Source organism: Excalfactoria chinensis, chromosome 1 (assembly GCF_039878825.1).
Source record: "Excalfactoria chinensis isolate bCotChi1 chromosome 1, bCotChi1.hap2, whole genome shotgun sequence".
Classification (NCBI taxonomy): domain Eukaryota; kingdom Metazoa; phylum Chordata; class Aves; order Galliformes; family Phasianidae; genus Excalfactoria; species Excalfactoria chinensis.
The window spans coordinates 407,279-429,189 of NC_092825.1; the positions used below are offsets into that span (position 1 = coordinate 407,279).

General features: G+C 53.9%; 1 protein-coding gene across 7 annotated transcripts in view; it reads left to right on the forward strand.

Annotated features, from left to right (window-relative positions):
- Positions 1-21,911, forward strand: part of SHANK3 (SH3 and multiple ankyrin repeat domains 3) — a 275,165-nt gene that overhangs the window by 82,878 nt on the left and 170,376 nt on the right. For all 7 annotated transcript variants that reach the window (XM_072344180.1, XM_072344169.1, XM_072344200.1 and 4 more), the window contains exon 12: positions 11,628-11,967. In XM_072344180.1, the coding sequence (XP_072200281.1) occupies positions 11,628-11,967 (340 nt within the window). The remainder of the gene's footprint in view (positions 1-11,627; positions 11,968-21,911) is intronic.

Genomic DNA, 21,911 nt, shown 5'->3' on the forward strand with positions numbered 1-21,911 from the left:
TCTGTTAGTCTGGAGTGGGTCTGAAAAGCAGACTGTGAAACCCTTTCCCTTTTCTCTTTGTGCATTTCGGGGGCTGTTTCGTACTGGAGCTCCTCTCCTGCAAACGCTGTTAGCCAGACGTGGGGCAGGGAGACGTGTCTTCTCGCAGCAGGGATGATGGTTGTGGAGCTGCCCCACTACAGACCTTCTATAGAAGTGAAGTAGCACCCATTGCTTCTTTCAGTTCGGGATTTCCTGCACCACCTCTTCCTTCACAGCATCACTTTGCTCCTTTTGTGGTGTAGGCATTATTGATGCAGTATTGAACGTCATGCAAAGCTGACCTTTAGGTCAGGTGTAACAGCAGCTGGGAGCAAAGAAGGAGTACTGTGTGAAGGGATGTCCCAGGCAGCTGCTGTGCACGGAGAGCCCTGCTCTCAGGCCGTGGCTGAACGTGTGCTGCTGATTCTCGGTAGTGAGTGAATTCCCTATTGTGCTTTGCTTGAACGTGCAGCTTTTGCTTTTACCTCTTGAATAGTCTTTATTTCAGTTTCCTCACCTTTTACCTTTCTGATTCTCTCCCCAGTCCTGTCTGGGGAGAGCAGCTGAGCGGCTGCGTGGTGCTGAGCTGCCTATCAGGGTTAACCCACAATGGGTCATAGGTGGAATATGAATTGTGGAGCCTGGAACAGCCCCCAGGTGCTGGGTTTGGTTCTTGGAAGCATCCCTCAGTCTGGGAAACTGCACCCCAGCTCCTCCTTTTATCACTGCTTTTCTCAGGCAGCTCTCACTAACAGCTGGATCATAGAACCATCGAATGGCCTGGGTTGCAAAGGACCCCAATGCTCATCCTGTTCCAACCCCCTGCTGTGTGCAGGTCACCAACCAGCAGCCCAGGCTGCCCAGAGCCACATCCAGCCTGGCCTTGAATGCCTGCAGGGATGGGGCATCCACAGCCTCCTTGGGCAACCTGTTCAGTGCGTCACCACCCTCGGGGTGAGCTGCTGTTTGAGGAGAGTCAGAAAGGCTTTGGGGAAAAGGCTGAGATGTATCAGGAAGTGTTAGAATCAGAGCTCACAAGAAAGCTGTCCTATTAATCCAAGTGGAGAGACTGCAGTGGGAGGGGTATGGGAGCAGATGACCTCCAAAGGTCTCTCCCAGCCTCAATCTTTTGGATTGATATCCAATGGAATGGCACAGTTTTACTGAAAGAGCTTAAGGAAAATGGCATGGAGCCATGTCAAGAATGAACTGTCTGTGCTTTGGGTAGGTCTGCTTGTACAAAATAGGTCAGATAACAGTTGCGAGCTGATTGCACGTAGACCAGCAGGTCCAGATGGCATCCACCTGGGGTCAGTGGAACTGGCAGGTGAACATCCAGGCAAGGAAAAATTGCTTTCCGAAGTTCATTAAGAACTGAGAAGTGCAAATGTCTGGCTGGAGGAGAGCGGGTTATTTGGGAGCATTATATATATGTGTGGGAAAGGGGTCAGCGTCTGGTGTGGGGGCTCCAGAGCACCTCCAGGCAGGGCCGTTTGTTTGCCCCGTTGGCATTCAAGCCTTAAATCTACTTCAGTCAGCACCTGTCAGCCATGTGCAGAACTCGGTGTGATCAGACGCTCCTCATTCCCTGTTCCTCATGCAGCGTTTGCGGGGCGTTCATTGCGCGTCGTTTTTACGGCTGGGTTCTCATGTGGGCTGCTCAGTGATTCTCACCACTTCTTTCTGGGCTGCTCTCTTAGTCTGCAAGTTTTCAAGTGTTTGTTTCATCCAATGAGCCTCTTTGCCATCACGATGTGTGACAAATGCGTCCTTCTGGAGCATCTGCACCTACAGAGCAGCCCAGAGGCCAACAGAACTCCCCTTCCTTCCATACACCGCTTGTTTTTTTTTTGATGTTTTGGCTCCCCTCATCCATTTTGAAAGTATTGTAACTTTGTATTGATTTCAGTTATTTTCCATGATTAGAGGAGCAATATACCCTACAGTGCCAACTGATGTCTTCAGCTTGCTGCTTTTGTCCATCTGAGTACTTAACCGCAGCTGCTTTATTTCACAGTCGTGGTCCTGTGACTGCTGTTCCTTTTTTTAACTCGTGACTTTATTCATGTTCAGTCTTCCTACATGGAAGGAGATCCGGGGGGAACAATCCAACATGAGTTCAGTACTGGGAAATTGGTCTTAAGCATTACATGTACGTAAGAGTGGTTGGGACCGTCTTCCCTCTTTTAGCACCAAATTGACTCGGGTCATGACTAACGGTCACTAAGCAACCACCAACTTCAAGTCAAAGGAATTAGTTCATCATCAGTCATAATGAGACCCAAAGTAGTTGCCCTGTATTACATAAAAATACCTTTTTGTTGTGGAATTCTGATGAGATCACCAGCATTTGTTTGCGAAACTGAAGTGCACCATCACTGCAGCGGTTTTGCACAGGGCAGTGGTAGGGGTGGGGGAGTGCCTCACCCCCTCTGGGCTGGTTCGGCAGCTCTGCTGACCCACAACAGTCTGTTCTTTTGGGATGCATCCACCCCTTGGCTCACATCTGCTGGAAATCCTGGTGGCTCTGTATGGGAGCATTGGTGGCACGGAGCCTTCCTTTCTCTTATTACTTTGGAACAGACTTTCTTTTCAAGGTGGTTAGGAATGTGAAGACCTAAACTGGGCCTAGAAAGTGACAGGGACACCTAAATCCTCATTGTATCCTATGTGGAGAGATGATGAGTGGTGCATATCCCATTGTGTGTGTATGTGAGCCGACAGCAGGGCATGAATTCAGACCATGACGCTTTTGGAAGATTCCATGAGTCTTCAAGCCCTGAACTGTCCAAAAAATACCCAGCTTTGTGATGCTGTATAATGCAAACCAAATCATAGAGTCACAGCATGGTTGGGTTGGAAGGGATCCCCAGCCCCACCTCTGCCATGGGTTGGGTGCCCCCATCAACTCAGGCCCACCCATGGCCTGGGGCACCTCCAGGGCCGGGGCACCCACAGCTCTAGGCATAACTACCAGCAGGCTCTGAGGACATGCAAAATGGCTCATAGCAACTCAGATAACATGGGAGACAAGCAGAAGTAGAGGCTATGACACACATTTCTTCCTTTCCAACTAATTCTCTTGATTCCTTCTCAAAGAAATCTGTGGTAGATGTTGAAGAACTTTGCATCGAAGCCATTAATGAGTATCTGTACAATCAGAAGCTTCGTTTCTATTTGTCTGATTGTGTTGGATTTCCCAGAATGTGTAGCAAATCTGGAAGTTTTCGCTTAGCTTATTCTATCAGCTGCACTTTGTTTGCCAGTGATCTCTGTGTGTTTATGTGTGTAGGTCAGTGATAAAGGCAAAAAGCATTTATATGACTGTACCGAGAACCAGCTTGCTGAATGATATTGGAAATGGTTGCCACTGTTTTTCTCCACTGATCCTTCCGTTTGGTCAGACTCCAGAGACAGGGAGGTGGGAGTCGCTGTCTCTGTAAGTGCTCTATGAATGTGTAGATGTTGTACCGAGGGATGAGGTTTAGTGGGGAAGTATTGGTGGCAGATGGATGGCTGGACTGGATGACCTTGGAGGTCTTTTCCAACCTTGTGATTCTATGGTTCTACCTATATGGGTAATTGGAAACCTGTAAGCCAGCAGTGGTGAAGAGATGAGTTAGAGAATAGTTAGAGAATAGTTAGAGAATAGTAAGCTTCTACGTGACTTTCTTTCTTGTGCCATCTACAAATACCTTTTTCCTCACTGTTGTCAGTCAGAGTACTGAGCTACCTGAAGCCTTGGTCTCACCAGCCCTTCAGATCCTAAGGGAAGAGTTCTCTGCTAGAATAAATAAAATGTGTTGACTGTGGTGGGGCAGCTCCTGGGTCCTGCTGGAAGGTGATAATCTTCAGATGAATGAGGTGATATTCAAAGGTCCCTTCCAACCCAACCCAACTCAACCCAACTCAACCCAACCCAATCCAACCCAACTCAACCCAACCCAACCCAACCCAACCCAACTCAACCCAAAAGGTTCTATGAATTATGGTAAAGCAGAGGTGAGATCTGTGCTCTTCTTGGCACATCACATTCAGTGGTCTGAAGTGGAGATGTCACCCAGCAGAAGTCCTGGTGTGGTCTGAGAGCACAGATACTCTGCAGAAAGTCACTCCTAGCCAGGAAAATTGAGCTGAGTTGTATTTTGCTTGTTTGGAAATGGCATTAAAATACCGACTTGTTGAACTCAGTGTGCATTCATCATTGGGCACAGTGCTGGGAGGAGCAGCAGCTCTCGTGGTGGATTCCCCTCACTGAGGAGCACTGCCTGCCCCTCATGGTGGGGCTCTGCTGTTATCTCCTTGTTGGGGGATGTGGTGGGAGCGTTGAGCCTCTGTTCTCACCTGGGGTTGGCTGGGTGTGTGTTCTGCATCCATGATGGCATCCCCTGTGCTGTTTTTGCCAGTGATCTCCGTGTGTGTGTGTAGGTCACTGGTAAAGATAAAAAGCGTTTATACAACTGTACAGATAGCTAACTGCTCTCTGGCACTTCAGAAGGAATCTCAGAATCATGAATGGCCTGGGTTGCAAAGGACCCCAATGCTCATCCTGTCCCAACCCCCTGCTGTGTGCAGGTCGCCAACCAGCAGCCCAGGCTGCCCAGAGCCACATCCAGCCTGGCCTTGAATGCCTGCAGGGATGGGGCATCCACAGCCTCCTTGGGCAACGTGTTCCAATGAAGGAAGGAGTATTGGACGTAGAGGCCAACAGTTCACTGAGTGCTATTGCAATTCCTTGGAACTTAACTGCAGCTTTTGGCCTGCTGGCTGGAGCGTGCAGAGCCAAATCAGCATCCTCGATAGCCATCCTTGGAACTGTGGGAGGAAGTTTGAAAGAGCAGCTGAGAACCTCCTCCCCTGCGCTGCCCATGGGTGAATTGGCTGCACCTTTGGGGACAGCGTGAGGGAAAAACCAGCAACTTTAATTAATGTGTATTTTTAGCGGCTTCAATTTCAGTTACACAAATACAGAGTAACGTCTGCTCCCGCTGTGCAGAGCTGCGCTGCCAGCAGAGGAGTGAGAAGGGGAGAGAGGAGGGGCTGTGTCCAGCAATGGGGCACCAAATGTGAGCGCGGGTAGTTGAGAGCAACATGGAAGCAACTGGAGAAGTGGTTGGAGGATGCTTTCCTTTTTGTTAATTGGAACAGCAAAGCACCACGAGGCTCTGATTCCTGTCTGAGGAGCGCTTATCAGTGCCTGAAATCATAGAATGGAATCACAGAATCATGGAATGGCCTGGGTTGAAAAGGACAACAGTGCTCATCCCATTCCAACCCCCTGCTGTGTGCAGGGTCACCAACCAGCAGCCCAGGCTGCCCAGAGCCACATCCAGCCTGGCCTTGAATGCCTGCAGGGATGGGGCATCCACAGCCTCCTTGGGCAACCTGTTCAGTGCGGCACCACCCTATGAGTGAAAAACTCCCTCCTAAGATCCAACCTAAAACTCCCATCTCAGTTTCAAACCATCCCCTTGTCCTATCACTGCCCACCCTCACAAACAGCCGTTCCCCATCCTCTGGAGCAGGTGGCTCTGATCAGCCCTGGCCTCGTGTCCCTTCCCTTCAGCTTTCCTTCCTGGAGGCGATACCTGGAGCAGCTGGGAGGTGCTCAGCGCCTCCTTCCTTCGCCTTGGTAATTTTCCACTGTTAAAATGTAAATGTAGCCTCTCAGCCTGGAACTGCGGAGACATTTGCACTTGGTGCCTTTTGCTCTTTTACATGAATATTTAACACCGAGCCAGTAAATCTCTAAATAACCTCACAGCGTTGATTACCTCTTGGCTCATTACCCGCAGATCGGGGCTGCCTGGAGCTGCTCAGGTGCTGCTCAGGTGCTGGCCCAGCTCTGCGGGTCTGGGGGCTCCTCGGGGAGTTCTGCTGCACCCCAATGGAGCAGCGAGAGGCATTTCCAGCCCCGAGGTTTGCATTCCTCCTTCTGCAGGGCGAAAGCAAACATGGAAGTGTCAGATTAGCTGGGCTGGCTGGAGCATGGCTGTACTTCTTGGAGCAGCGCTGTCATGGTAACTGGAGTGATTCATTTTGCTGCAAGATCCCCAGTAAACACACTTTGATTAAACTCTTGAGAAGGTATAGAAAAGAATCTTCAAAGCTGATTGTATGAACTGCATCGAGTTTTGCCTTTATTGCTCTTACTTCCCTCCCTTCCCCCTGGGGTTGGGGGAAGGAAGCCCTCCTTGGAGCAGGATGCCTGCACCTGCTGCCTGCAGGTTGGGCTCAGCTCATCCTTGTTGTTGTTACCAGTTTCAAGTGGTTTGGGTGCAGCGAGAAGCTGCTTTGGGCTCCCTGTGTCACGCTGTGCTTTGAGGCATTGCGCTGTGGCAGAGCTTCCTGGTAAGGGCTTCCCCTGGCAAACCAAGGCAGAACAGCTCTCCCCATTACAGCTTCATAGACTCACTGAGATTGGAAAAGACCTCTAAAATCACCCATCCAACCCCAACCCATCTCACTGACCCCAAGTGCCCCATCCCTGTGCTGACCCAACACCCCAGGGATGGGGACTCCCCCCTGCCCTGTGCAGCTGTGCAGTGCTGAGCGCTCTTTGGAGCACAGCTTGGTCCCCATCTCCACCCTGACCCTCCCAGCGCACCGTCAGCCCATCCCCTCCCGTCCCATCGCCATTCCCTGCGGATGGAGACCAACCCCTCCTTCACTCCATCCTCCTTTCAGGAGGGGCACAGAGCGCTGAGCTCTCCCTGAGCCCCTCAGCCCCACACTGCCCCATCCCCTCCCTCAGTGCTCCCCACAGCGCTGAGCTGCAGCCCCAGCAGAGCCATGCAGAGGGATTGAGGGTATCAGGGCTGTGTGCTGGGCTCTGCTCCCAGCCAGAGAAGGGCTCTTGTGCAGCACATGTGCTGTGGTATCGTTCTGCTCTTTGCACACCCAGGACAGAAGTGCCCTCAGCAGTTGTGCTTTCTGCATGCTGGCTGTGCTGCTGCCAACTGGGCCTGTGCTGGGAGCGATGGGGCATCCATTGTGTGCAGCCCAGAGCATCACAGCCTTCCTATGCAGCCTTCATGGACACACACCTGTGTCCTACACTGCCCTGTGTGTTGGGTGTCTCTGCATGCATTCCTGGTGTCTCATTGTGACAATGTCTCTGCCAAGTGCTGGTTTTCTAATGGACTTTCTCATGCAAATGAGAGCACCCATAGCAACCTTCAGCTGCAGGCTGCCTCCACCGCAGGCTGTTTCCTTTTGGAGCCCATTGCCCAGATTTCCCCCCATGCAGTATGGGTTCCTCTCCTGTCCTTCCTGCCATGTGGCCAAAGCACGGCGTCCTGTTCTGCCACGTGCACCAGGTTGTGTCTCCATCTTGTTGCATAGCACAGATGGGCGTAGCTTTGTGCCTCTGAACATGGCTGCTTCCTGCTGAGGGCAGACCTGGGCTCGTGCTGTACCTGCGTGGCACAGCGTGGATGGAAGCACGCATCTATTTGAGGGCTTTGAAGAATCTCTGGAGAAGAGCCCTGTATCTTTGCAACCAGCGATAGCTGTGTTCCTCTGACTGCCCTCCTCCTGCAGCAGGCTGCATGCCTGCTCCTCTGCATTCTCAGTTAAAGCCAGGCTTGCTAAGCAGGCGCCATCATCCCTGGATCGCTGACTTCTCTGCAGCTGCACAGTGATCCCCAATGAGCCCTGAAGCGGTTTGGGCTGCAAATTGAAGCGCTGAAGCTGGGGCAGATGAGGTGCCTTCCAACAGTGCTTGCGCTGTGGGACCCCACAGGGTTCTGCTGAGCTCTGAGCTCTCCTCTGCCAGGATAGGTACCCGGGTCCCAGCCAACAGCTGCAGTGTCCAGGAGGCACCCGAGAGCCAAAGGTGCTTCACAGCCCACATAGACATTATTGGAGAGCCTCTGCTCTCATGGTAGTAGTAAAACAGAGTTGTTTTCTGCTCTGTTTTTGGACTCCTGACTCCCTTGCCCCCAAATCACACTCTGGCAATGGACAGAGCTGTCTCAGTCTCCCCTTACATGCATTTACTGTGCACTGGGCCCACACTGCAATCCCTCAGATCCCGCAGGTGCCCTCCTGTCCTTCAGGAGACTGAAGTGCAGCTGTGCTGCTGTTCTCAGAGCGTGCTGCTGGGGTCCCGTGCTCAGGACGCTTTGGCTTTGCAGTCTGTGACGTGACCTGGAAACCTCTCATCCTCTTGTTTGCTGCTGTGGATGCTGTGCCATGCGGTGCCTCGGGGACGTTTACGTTTGGCATTCTGTAGGGGTTTGGGAGCAGCAGAGCGGTCCTGAGCTGCTTCCTGCAGCCCCACTGGTGTGAGGGTAAGACGTGGGTTGTGTTTCCCTTTGGTTTTGGGGTGGATGCGATCATTTTGGTGCTTGGAGCAAGCAATCTGAGTACGCACAGTGATGGGAAATGCACAGTGATGGGCACCGAGCGTGGAAATGTGTGATTAATGGGACAACACACATCAAAGCGCTCACAGTGCCCTGGGACAGAAATCAAAGTGCCTTCCCTCTGGCTGTGTCCCATTGCTAATGGCTGGTGCTTGCAGTGCGCAGCTCGTGATTAGGTCCACTCCAGCTCTCCCTGCATGCAGTCCATGCTCAGCACTCCTCGGTTCCGCTGAGACCAGCAGGAGCAGAGACCTCACACAGCCCAGAAGGGGCTCTGCCAAGTGTGCTGCTTTCTTCCCTTGCAAGATGAGCCACTGCTTGCTTTTCTTCCTTCCTTCCTTCCTTCCTTCCTTCCTTCCTTCCTTCCTTCCTTCCTTCCTTCCTTCCTTCCTTCCTTCCTTCCTTCCTTCCTTCCTTCCTTCCTTCCTTCCTTCCTTCCTTCCTTCCTTCCTTCCTTCCTTCCTTCCTTCCTTCCTTCCTTCCTTCCTTCCTTCCTTCCTTCCTTCCTTCCTTCCTTCCTTCCTTCCTTCCTTCCTTCCTTCCTTCCTTCCTTCCTTCCTTCCTTCCTTCCTTCCTTCCTTCCTTCCTTCCTTCCTTCCTTCCTTCCTTCCTTCCCTCCCTCCCTCCCTTCCTCCCTCCCTCCCTCTTTTTTTTTCATGGAGATCGTGTTCCTTATGAGCCCCACTCAGCTGGGAATGTTCTATTATCACCGAGTCACAGAATAGGTTATATACATACCCAGGCTGCCCAGGGCCACAAAGATGCTCAGAGGGCTGCAGCACCTCCCCTACCAAGACAGGCTGAGGAGCTGGGCTTGTTCAGCATGGAGAAGGGAAGACTGCGGGGTGAGCTCAGTGCAGCCTGCCAGGACCTGAAGGGAGCCTGCAGACAGGAGGGGAGTCAGCTCTTGGAAAGGGCAGACAATGGCAGATCAAGGGGAAATGGTTTGGAGTTGAAGGAGGGCAGATTGAGGTTGGATGTTGGGGGAAGTTCTTCACTGTGAGAGTGGGGAGGTGCTGGAACAGCTGCCCAGAGAGGCTGTGGATGCCCCGTCCATCCCTGGAGGTGTTGAAGGCCGGGTTGGATGGGGCCCTGGGCAGCCTGGGCTGATATGAAATGTTGGTGGCCCTGCCTGTGGTGGGGGTTGGAGCTCTGTGATCCTGGAGGTCCCTTCCAACCTGGGCCATTCTGTGACTCTGTGAAAGACATTCAGGCCAATGGCTTTCATCCCCAGTCTGTGTTCAGCACTTCTAGTAAGAGTCACTCTGCCTTCATTCCAAGAGCCGTGCTTGAAGGACGTGGATTGCTTTGGTTTGACAGCAGATCTTTGAGAGCAGCCAGGAACTTCCTTGTGTTTCCTGCGACTGTCTCCAATTTCTGATAACTTTCAAACCTGTCAGCTCCTGTGACAGGCACCCGGTTCATATTTGCTTCTTTGATTTTATGAAGGTGTTTTCCTACGAGCGGTAATGCAGTACAGAACTAAGTGTCTCCTGGAGATCGGTCGTGTTGGGATGACACACGGATCCAGGGCAGCCCAACACATCGAGTGGCACCGCTGGGAGAACATTCGTCTGCCTTGACTTCAGCTTCACTCCCTTGTGTTGTGCTGATGGCAGTGACCATAGGTTGGAGTCCTGCAGGATCCCTGAATCCACAGCACGTTTTCCCATTGGCCATCTCTTGTTGCTTCTGGGCTCCCTTTTTGCCCCACTTGCCCTGTGGGCTCTCTGTGTGCTGGGCACAGCGCTGCCAGCAGAAATCCCCCCTCCACGTGGTTGGAGCTCAGGGAACAAACACATGGAGTTGCCATGGCAGCAGGAAGGTTTACAGGAGCCTGAAATCGTCGTGCTTTGAACCTAAAATGCTCCTCAGGAGAATATTCCTGGCGCAGCAGTGCTGGGAGAGCTCTCAGCTACTCAGTGATGGAGCAGAGACCTCCGAGATTCCCAAATCCAACCCCAGCCCATCCCCACCAGCCTTGTCCCGTATCCACACGGTTCTTGAGCACCTCCAGGGATGGGGACTCCCCACTGCCCTGGGCAGGAGCTGGATGTGGTGATAGCTGTGGGTATTCCAATCTGGGATGTTCTGTGATGAAGTGAGCTGGCTCTTGTTGTTGATGTGTTCCCTGCTGAAGGTTGCTGCAGATGCGAGGCTCGCTTTAAGCACATTGAGATTCAGAATGAAAACAGATTCATTGAGAAAAATGTGTCTTTCCTGACCTGAGGCCTGCATCACTTGGGCTCCACAGTGCACACATGCCATGGCTGCAGCACAGTGCTCATCCCTCGGTGTCTATGTGCAATTCCACGTGCAGTCATCCTCCCTCTGCAGAGCTGCTGGCAGAGCTGGGGTTTGGCATCTCCAGGTGGCTTTGTGCAGTCTACTTCCTCCAGATACTGCTAAGGGTTAGGAAAAGGGGCAGGAAGGGCAAGCTTACCTCCAGAACTGAGGGGTAACTTCTGGACAGGATCCCTGCCAGTGACCACATGCATCTGCCCACCTCTGGGCCAGGCTGTGGGCTGCAGAGGCTCCTGTTGGTGGCCCTGACCCTCACCATGGCTGTGTTTTGACTGAGGTCTCCCTGGTACCTCCCCACATGCTGCCTCCAAACCCCCTTGATTCAACTCTTCCACTCCTTGTGCTCCCAGCCTGTGGCTGTTCCCTGGGAGAGCAGCCTGCACTGTGCGCCAAGGTGGGAATAGGAGCTGGAAGCAGATGGAGCCCATCCTTGTCTGTTCTGGCTCTTCCTACACTCCCATAAGGATGTGCCTCCTCTCCTGGGTGGTGAGGTCCTGGCACTGCTGCCCAGAGTGCCCCATCCTTGGGGGTGCTCAAGGCCATGGATGGGTTCTGGGCAGCCTGAGCTGGTGGGGGCACCGAGCTCACAGCCGGGATGGGGTGGAGGGTCTTTGAGTTCCTTTCTAACCCAACCATTCTATGGTTCTGTGATGATTCCTGCCCCAGCTCTGTGCTCTTTCTCTGCTATCGTCTTCCTGCCCCAGCGGGGCCGTAGAATCACAGAATCATTAAGGCTGGACAGGACCCCTGAGATCCCCCATCCAACCCCAACCCATCCCCTCCATGCCCATTGACCATGGCCCCAGGTGCCATATCTACTCCTTTTCTTGAGCACCTCCAGGGACTCCACCACTTCCCAGGGCTTCCCATTCCAATCAGTGCCTCACCACTCACCACCCGGTACCTGATGCCACTTTCCTGCCTCTTTTGCAGTGCCTTTCAGAGAAACTCCCAGCTACACCAAGCGGAGACGGATCCTCGGTGCCGGCGGCCTCTCCTCCCCCCGCATGCTGCAGCGCTCGGCCAGCGACAACAACCTGAAGGCGGAGAGCCGGGCGTCCTACTCACCGGTGCCCTCCCTGCGCAGCCTCCCCCCCCAGCTGCTGGCCCAGATGCAGGAGGCTGCGGTGGGGGTCGGCGGTGGGGATGGCAGCCTGGCCAGCTCTGGCAGCGCCCGCAGCGCCCACAGCCGCTCCCCGTCCCTGCAACGCGTGCAGGAGGAGAAGGAGGTCGACCTGCCCACGCTCCGGAGGAGCAGCCGCAGCAAGGCCAGGTGAGGGCTGGGTGGGCACAGTGGGACTGGGCTGTGCCGTGGCCATGGTGTGCATTGGCACCCATGGGAGCAGTAGCGGGATGCAGGATGGCACCAGCCCGTCCCAACATTGTATGGAGCAGGGCTGCTCAGGGCTTGGCATGGGCACAGTGGGGGCTGCTTCAATCTTCTCCCCATCCCTCAGTCTAATTTTGCGTCTCAAAAGCATGGTGAGTACATCGATTCCATGTTGTGCTTGTTGTTGCCATGGCAATGAATGCATCTTGAAAACTAATACTTGGAGGTGGCACACTGCAGAAAAGCTGGCCCTCTATGCGTCCGAGCCGGCTCCTGGCTGTCGCTGCCTCCTGCATACCTACAGGTGGTTGCTGTCTTGAACCCACTTGGGCCTGGGAGCGGTTGGTGGGCATTGGGTCAGCACGGGACCAAGGCTCCCTGTGATACAGGGACAGCAATGGCCCATCCGTGTGGCGGTGAATATTGTTCTCCTGTTCCTTCTCCCCTTGTCACTCAGTGACTGTGAGCAACGCAAACTCCGTCTCTGCTGCTGCTCTGCCTTTGGGTGGAACTAAGGCACGAGTGCTGATTAGGGCAGGGACCTCCCAGGTAAATGATGCTGCAGAGCAGGAGTTGAGGAGAAGGCCTGTTGGGGAGGGCTGGGTTTTGGCTTTGCTTCATGAAGTCCTCTGTTGGAGAGGTGAACCGCGGCCGTGCCTGGCGTAAAGCAATGTCTGCTGATGGGAAACTCCAACAGCGTGTGGGCAGAGCAGGAGGCCAAAGAGTGGGTGCCAGCTGTGGGCTGTCCTTGGGCTTGCTCATGAGCAGGGAATAGGCTTGAGCAGCAAAGAGCCCATCTGCAGGTAGCAGCTCTTTACATTAAACACCATACAGAAACAGCTTGGGGGGTCTTCAGGGTGATCTAAAGAAATCAGGGAAACAGAAGCATGTCAGTGAATGAAAAATAAGGAGAATAAATGCAAAATAGCTACGAGAGGGGACGAAGAATTGAACAGCTCGAGTCCTCAGTGGGATTCCTAATTAACGGGTTAAGCTGAGCGAGGTTGCAGGTTGTTTCCTGTGCAGCTCGTGGGGAGCTCTGCTCAGTGTGAGCTCCAGAACAAAGTGTGGTGGCACCACATCACAGGAGGTGGAGGGGGAGGACGTGGGAACGGCCTGGGGCTGTGCTCAGCAGCTGTGCCGGCACCTCTGGGTGAGTGGGGACAGCCTGAGCTCCACGCACGCCATGAAAACCATCGTCAGGGGTTTCATAGCAATGAAAAGATCCTCTGCTCTGAAGAGAGGTTTGGGAGAGCGGGATTGTTACCTTAGAAACGACACGGATGGGAGGAAGAGTTTAAAACCTTGGGAATATGGAATGGTTTGTGAGAGGGAAATAGGGAGCTGCTGGATGTTTCGTGGCCCCAAGAGAAAGAGGGCACGCGATGGAATTGATGGCAAGCAAATTCAAAACCAGGATGAGCTGGTGCTTTCCCCTGTGGTTAGCTCTGCAATTCACTGCCTCAGGAGCTTTCTGCACTGGGGCACAGTGTGATTATAGAAGCATTAGGAGGTCGGAGTGAGGGAAATCACACTGTGGGCTTTTGTAATCAGTGCTCCTGGAGCTCCTCCTGGGACTGCCGCGAGCCCAAGAGACACACAGAGCAGTTCTGCCCATCCTCTGCCTACTGCCTGGGCCAGGGCATGGAGAGAGCGGGGCTGATGCGGTCCTTCCTGTCCATCTGCATTTAATGATGTGCCTCTAAGCAGGTGCTGTATTCCATTTTGTATGTATTTCTGTAGGGAAAGGAAGATTCTGAGCTTGGGGCGAGTGGAACACACAGACTGCAGCCGCCGTGCTCAGCGTGGTGTGCGGGCAGTGAGGTTGGGGCAGTGGGGTGAAGCTGTCCTGCTGATGGGAGGAATGCAGAGCAATGAGTTGAAGCTTAAGGCTGGCAGCCCAGGAGGCGTTCACCAGCCTAAAGAAGGCTGAAGGGGATCTGAGCTGTGCTGATGGATGGACGATGGTCAGGAGGAGGGGGAAGGAGGGGGCTGGGCTCTGCTTGGTGCACCCAGCACCAGAACAAAGGGCAGCCTCATCTGACAAACCTGATTTCATTCTATGGCGAGGTGACCCGCTCAGTGCATGAGGGTAAGGCTGTCAATGCGGTCTACCTGGACTTCAGTAAAGCCTTTGGCACCGTCCCTGACAACATGCTCATGGATTTGCTGGCTGCCCAGTGGTTTGGATGGGTGCATGCCCTGCTGGGTGAAACACTGACTGGATGTCTGGGCCCAAAGAGCTGTGGGCAATGGAGTTAAACCCAGCTGGTCACAAGCGGTGTCCTCCAGGGCTTGGTATTGGGGCCACTCCTATTTAACATCTTTATTAATTATCTTGACGAGGGGATTGAGTGCGCCCTCAATAGGTCTGCAGACAGCACCAAGCTGGGAGAGAGTGTTGATCTGCCTGAGGGGAAAAGGGCACTACAGAGGGACCTGGATAGACTGGATCAATGGGACAAGGTTAATGGCATGAGTTTCAATAGGGCCAAGTGTCGGGTCCTGCATTTTGGTCACAACAACCCCAGGCAACCCTACAGGATTGGGGAGGAGCGGCTGGAAAGCTGCCTGATGGAAAGGGACCTTGATGTGCTGATGGACAGTGGGCTGAATGTGAGCCAGCAGTGTGCACAGGTGGCCAAGAGGGCCAATGGCATCCTGGCTTGTATCAGCAATGGTGTGGTGAGCAGGACTGGAAGTCATCCTGCCCTGTAGTCGGCATTGGTGAGGCCTCACCTCGAGTGCTGTGTTCAGTTTTGGGCACCTCAGTACAGAAAGGACATGGAGGTGCTGGAGCTGCTCCAGAATAGGGCAGCAAGACTGAGGAAGGGCTTGGAGAATATGGCCTATGGGGAGAGACTGAGGGAGCTGGGGCTGCTTGGGCTGGGGAAGAGGGGGCTGAGGGGAGACCTGGTTGCTGTCTACCCATAGCTGAAATGTGCTCCCAGCAGAGCAGGGCTGGGCTCTTCTCTGCTGACAGGACGAGGGGAAACAGCCTCAGGTTGTGCCAGGGGAGGTTTAGGTTGGATATCAGGAAACACTTCTTTACAGGATGGGTTGTGAAGCACTGAAATGGGCTGCACAGGGAGGTGGTTGAGTCACCAACCCTGGATGTGTTTAGAAACCATCTGGATGTGGTGCTCAGGGCCATGATTGAGCGGAGGGCTGTTAGGGTAAGATGGTCGGGTTTGGGTTGGACTCAATGATTTTTAAGGTCTTTTCCAACCTGAGCCATTCTGTGATCCCCATCGCAGTGCTCCGTTCCCAGTGATGTTTCCTTTTCCAAGAAGAAAACACTGGTAAGTGACAAACATCCACGGACACCTGGAGTCCTCTCACATCTCCCCTCCCCCCAAACCCCTCCAAAATCGGTGCTGGGTCAGATTTTTATCAGAATAAACACAAAGAAGAATCCACATCTGCATCGCCTGCCCCCAGCGCCTTTATTCTGAGGGAGGAAACTGCCAGCAAAACTCTGATTGTTTTGCAAATATATTCAGGCTGGCAGACGTGATTTAAGGACGAGTGGTTTAGCTGCTGTGCTTCACGTTTTCCAGGAGCCGCGCTGTGTGTGTGGGCACGGGGCAGAGCTGGGGGTTGGTGCGCCCCATAGGGTTTGGGGCAGCCTCACTTTGAGCATCCCCAGTGGTGCCGCGCTGTCCCCTGAGCCCAAGGCTGGGAGCTGCCCTGGGGAGGTGTTGGTGATGCAGCTGGCTGGGATCCCCCCCTGCTCCGGGAGCTCTGGGGGTCTGCGCAGCCCCGTGTGGCTGTTTGTACCCACAGCTCTGTCCCAGAGCCGCTGCTGGCAGCAGCGTGGTGCAGGTGCAGCACAAGGCAGCAGCAGATGACGCTGCGTGTTTTTCAGGCTGTGGTTTTGATAGCTGCTAATACTGCGTTTCATGAGCTGTGTGATGTGTGACTCACATCCCGCGTGTGAGAGCCTCCACCTTTTTCTCCCCTCCCTCCAATCCCACTCCATAACAAGTGTTTCCCTATCTGGATCCTGCTGCAGTTGATGTCTCCTGCACAGATGGGAGCACCCTCAGCTTATCAGGGTCTGCTTCAACCCAAACCTTGTGCTTTCCCAGGCTTTCCCGTGCTTTTGGGACACATTCTGTATCGCGTGATCCTCCTTCAAAGATGAGCTTAAGTGTTCTTGGATTGCGCCAATCCACCCTTAAACCTCCCACTGGATGTGCAGTCAGGCTCACCCCAACGTTAATTAGTTCCTGCTGCTGGTTTCCAGGTGAGCTCTTTCCTCTCTGCCCCTGTGAAGGTGCGTTCCATCTCACACTGACCTTTGCGTTAAAGGCTGATTCAGCGATGAGCAGACACCAAGTTGGTCTCCTTGGTTTCATCCATTGGAAGCTTTCTCTCCCTGCAGTTACCCAAAAGAGCACCAGCCATTTCCAGCAATCTGGGATCTTTCCTCTCTGTCAGTGTATCTGCAGGATGCTTTCTTGTTTGCCTTGCTTCTCTCTGCAGTGGCACTTCTCGTGGTTGTGCCTTCTGGATTGTTCTGTTGTGTGTGTGTGTGTGTTTTGCCCACAGCAATCACTGCTGTTTTCCAGTTGCTGTGGTGTTTCTCCAGCCTGCCCTCCCTGCAGCCTTCCTTCCTTCCCTCCCATCTTCCCTTATCATAGAATCATAGAATGGCCTGGCTTGAAAAGGCCCACAATGGTCATCCCTCCTGCCTTCCTTTCCTCTCTCCCATCTTCCCTTATGCCTCCCTTCTTTCCCTCCTGCCTTCTTTCCCTCCTGCCTTCTTTCCCTCCTGACTTCTTTCCCACCTGCCCCCCTCCTTTCCCTCCTGCCTTCCTTCCCTTCTGCCTTTCCTCCCTCCTGCTTTCCCATCTGCCTTCCCTCCTTCCTCTCCTCCCTCTCTCCCATCCACCTTCCCTCCCTCCCACCTTCCCTTCCTCCTACCCTTCCTTGCATGAACACTTCCCATTTTGTGGCCATTCCTGCCAGCTTTGCCCTCATGTTCTCAGCCTCTTGGACTCGGAGCACACAGATGTCTGCTTTCTGCACTGTGAGTCTAACAAGTGGTCGCAGGCACAGTCCAGGAGCTGGCTGGGCAGTCAGGTCCCACTCCTGGTAGCACATCTCAGCTCAGTTCCATCTTACTCTGCATCCCCTAAGGCAGCTCCGGATGGTGCAGCACATGGTGCTGCTGGATCAGGAGGGCTGTGTGCCATAGCCCAGCTGGTGGCCGTGCATGGCACGTGCTCAGAGCAGGACACACACTGAGGGGAAGCAGGGATCGTGCTACCTGTGCTCCGAAACGCCTTCTGCTCTGCTCCTGGCCACGAGCATCTCTGCAGTGGGCAATGCGAATTACTGCAGTGCCCGTGGCTGCTGCGGGCAGAGCGCACTGAGCGCCGCTCCTCCGTGCACAGAAACCCTTTGCTGGCAGCACCCCGCGTGTTCCTGGCCCTTCGCCACCCTGAGCAAATATCCTTCTTCTGAAATTGCTAAACCTGCAGTTATTGCATCAACTGCATCCCAGGGATCTTATTTCTAATCATCGTGACCTCTCCTCGGGGGGTTTAATAAAACAGCTGCCTTGTCCCAACCTCTTCTCTCACATTATTACCTCGAACCGCGCGGACCGATGCGTTATTCCCAAGCCCATTTTCCCCTCGGCGCTGTGAATGAGCTCTTTGCCCTAAGTGCTGTCTGCTGCTTTGTTTATTTATTTATTAAGTGCCTCAGCCAATTTGTTTTACCTTCCCGGCTTCTGAGAGGCTCCGAGCCATTTGATTTGTTCTGCGTGCCTTTGGGGATTTGGGGAGAAACGGACACAGATTGTTTCATTCCCTCCCGCACTTTGCTTTTCAGCCCGGTGCCAGCTGTTAATCTGAGTCCCTTCTGCATCTCAGCTGCAGCCTCGGACTCTCCCTCTCAGCAAAATCATTCCCTAGGGGTGCCTGGAGCCTGGAGTGTGAATGCTCTGCCTTGCAGGGCTCCGGGGCAGCGGGTGCACTCTCTGTGGCACAGCAGTGCAGCAATATGGGGCTGTGCCCCACACGTCAGATATGGGGTTTTGTTTTGGGGTAGGATGGTGAAGAGCAGAGTTGGAGCATCTGTTGCTCCTGGTGTGGTGCCGTGCTCTGTGATAACACCTTGTTTGGGGGGTGGGGAGGGGAGATTCAGGCTGGACATGAGGAATATTGCTCCAAAAGAGCGGTTGGGTGCCAGAATGGGCTGCCTGGGGAGGTCACCAGCCTTTGGGGGGCGTCCCAGGAACGTTTAGGTGTTGTACTGAGGGACATGGTGGAGTGGGAAATATTGGTGATAGGTTGGAAGGGGTTGATCTTAGAGGTCTTTTCCAACCTTGGTGATTCCATGATTCTAAAGGCTAATTTGGTCAGTGTTCCTTTGGAGAAACGTGGTGAGGAAGAGCGCTGGTCCCCAACTGTCCAAGTGGGCACCTTGTGCAGGAAATGGGGGGTGCTTGCAGAGGAACTACAGAATAATGAGGATTGGAAGGAGCATTGGAGGTCATTGGGTTGAACCTCCCATTAGGAGAAAAGCAGCTCCCTACTCATTGGTGAAGGAGCCAGAAGGGCCTCGTATCCCCCAAGGTGCCTTTCCAGCTGCCACCAACGCACCACGTGGAAAGGAACCTTCTAGGGGCAGCATCTTGGGGCAGAGCTCTGCTGTAATGTGCAGCTGAATGCCTGGAAGGTGCAGCTGCCCTCAATGTGCACCGCGGCGCATCCGAAGGAACCACGCGATCGCCTTCACAGTTCTGATAAACCTAAAGAGAATCTGAGCAATATTCTGAGGTTACCTCTGTGCTGGGTGTGTTTGTATCATTTATAGCTTCTTTGGGGGCCCTGGGCAGCCTGAGCTGGGGGAATGCACTGAGCTCACAGCAGGGGTGCAGTGGTTCTGTGAGGGCTGGTGTTGGCTCGTGCCCTGTGGCGCCTGGGGATGAGGTTAGTGGTCACGGTAGGGATGGGTTGGGGTTGGACTCGATGGTCTTAGTGGTCTTTTCCAACCTGATTCCATGATTCTACTGGTGACCGTCTGGGCCGCTGCCCCCAGAGCAGGAGGGGCCGCATGCGACTCTGCGCCGTCTGTGCACGGAGATCCCTGAAATGGCCACGTCTCCAAACATGTGGGATAGTGGATGACTGCAGCTCTACTCAGCTCCACATCTCGAGGCAGGAAAGAGACTGACGGCACTCACCGTGCAGCTTCTGAAGGGGGACTTCAAAAAGATGACGGACATTCACCAGAAAGGCCTGAGACATCTGAAGCCATCACATCCTTATGGGCAATATGGGAAGTGCTGGGGCAGTCCCACCAGAGCTGCATGAGGCCGGACCTCTGGGAGAGGAGCTGCTCCCTGGGGCAGGATAACTGCCTGCAGGAGGTCCAGGGGAATATCTGTGACCAAAGAGACCGCTGGGAATGGGAATCTGGGCTGGGGGAAGGCAGCATGGGCACCCAAAGCAAGGTGAAGCTGTCATCCAAATGGAGACTGTGTGCGCTGTGCTGCCCTTTGGGGAGGGTCCGGTGCACCAAGCAGGATGGAATGTGTCCCAATGGGGAACTCATTCCCTGACCTCTTGACCGTAAACAGGCAGGAAAATAAAGGTTTGAGAAGAGAAAGCACGTTGCCCTGAGCTGCGTTAGTGATGTGATGGCTGATGTCAGCAAGGCTTGCAGACCATCACTGCTTCTCTGCATTGCTGAGCCCCGGCGTGCTTATTTTATGTGGGGGAAACTGCAAGGCTTGGGGGTCAGATGGAGTTTGTTGCTAAGTGCGGGTGGTGCGTAGTGCAGGGGAGGAATTCACACGGCCTCAGCGCTGTACGGGATTGTAGATCAGCTGCAGTCCCACCGGCTTCCTTGTCAGCTCACCACAAAGAGTTCTGCTCTTTCACGGGGCATCGCTCATTGGAATACGGAACAAAACAGAGTGGGGTAGGAAATGCTCCCATCTTTGAGAGCCATGCAGTCCTGGCTGTAGGCGGCGTCCCTCGGCCCTGCCACCATTCACTGCCCTCCTGCTCGGCCTCCTGCAGCCCATCTCTGTGCCCTAACCCCTACTGCCATCCCTACTGCTGTCACCGTGGCCTCAGCCCTGAGCTCTGGGTGCTGCTTTGGAGCGCTGCTGTTGGCTCAGGGCAGCACCTGGATGCTGCAGCCAGTGCTTGAGGCTGCGGTGCAGATCCTCCCAGAAACCAAACGGGAGGTTTGGCAACGTCAGGGCCAGAATAGCAAATAGCAGAGGAGAATTCCCCGTGCTTCTGTCTGTCAGTGGCACTCCTGTCTGGGTATTACCGGGCAGGCAGCTCTGAACAGAGCTGTGTAGGCTGTGGGCAGAGAAGTGCTGCAAAGAAGTACAGGCTGGAGGTGATATCTTTGTTCACAGATGTTGGAAAGAAGGAAATAATTCCTGCAGAAGCAGAGCTTCTTAACATCACGTGGGTTTGGAGGATCCATAGGACTGGTGGCCTGGTCTGAGCTGTGCCCTCCCCACCATTATCCACGTGCATTTCTCACGGCAGCACTGCTCCCATCACTGAGCAGCTCCCTGTGCTTTGGGCTGGTGGAGGGGCAGGCAGAGCAGCACTGCTGGTGCTGAGCCTAAAGCAGCGCTGCCCGAGACCTGCATCCTGCACAGGTCAGGAGAGGAGGGAGCAGCGCTTGCTCATGGCCCCATCTGGAGTTGGGGTTGGGATCTGGGACAGCTTTTGATTGTACCTGAAGGCAGCCAACGTTGAAACGTGCACAGGGTCCAGAAGGACGGTTCATACTCCCAGTTTTTACCCATTTCTCCCAGCCTGGCGTCCCACTGCAAGGCTGAAGTGCTGGTACACCTCAGTCTCTGTGGGCTCATCATGGTCGTGTGCCTGTGTGTGGTGCCGAGGTGCCCCGGCCACGAAGCTGAGCTTCTGCTCCAAATCTCTGACATTTGAAGGATTTTATGTCCCAGTTTAATGTTTATGTGCCCATAACTCATGTGCCCAAGTCTCCCTGTAACATGCCAAAGGCATTCGGGACCCCCAGTGCTCTCTGGGAGTGACCCTGGGCTTAACAATTAATGGATCTCCATGGTTTGGTGTTTATGCCATCTTTATAATGCTCCCTGGTCACGGTGTGTGCACCCCAAGTACGACCGCTCTGTATGGCTTGGCATGGAATTGCTTGTATTGCCCGGGGTTGGGCATGACTGACACTGAGCAGCAATCTCAGCTGTTGTAAAGCGGATTTGTTCCCTGTTTATGGGGCTATTACTTTACGGTGGGCAAAGTCTTGCCCGTGGCGTTCCTGAGCCGTTGGCTTGCAGCAATGCATTCCCGTAGCTGGTTTTCATCTTCCTGTTGATGTAGCTTCCAGCCTGAACGTTCTCAGGTTTTTCATTGTCAGTTAAAATGGACCCGAGTTTTCGAAATGAGGAAAAGTGGAGGAAAAATGATTGCAATATAATCTTTGAGCAGACGTGACCCTTGTATAAAAGCCAGTGTGGCAGAAAGCTGGTGTTTCACGTGGGAGCCAAGCAGGTGAGTTAGTGCTTCAGAGGACGTAAAGTACCACTGTACAAAAGGGGGTCCCATAAATGCTGCCGTGGTTCAGGTCGCAGCGCTGCAGAGATCCGCCCGCATTCCCTCCCTCCCTCTTTCCTTTGCTCACTTCCAGCTCCTTGCTCCAGCCAGACCAATCGACCCGGGCCATGCTTTGTGTCCACGTGGGGATCCCAGTGCTGGGCCAGGTTGGGGCAGCTGTGGGGCGTGCAGATGTGCAGAGCCTTTTTCCCTTGGCAGATGTCCTGTCTGAATGCAGGCGATGCTGTTGCTTTCCCCAGGTTTCATCTGAGTTGATTTTCAGTCTCGTCTCCATCAGGAATTTTGTATGAAGTTCATATC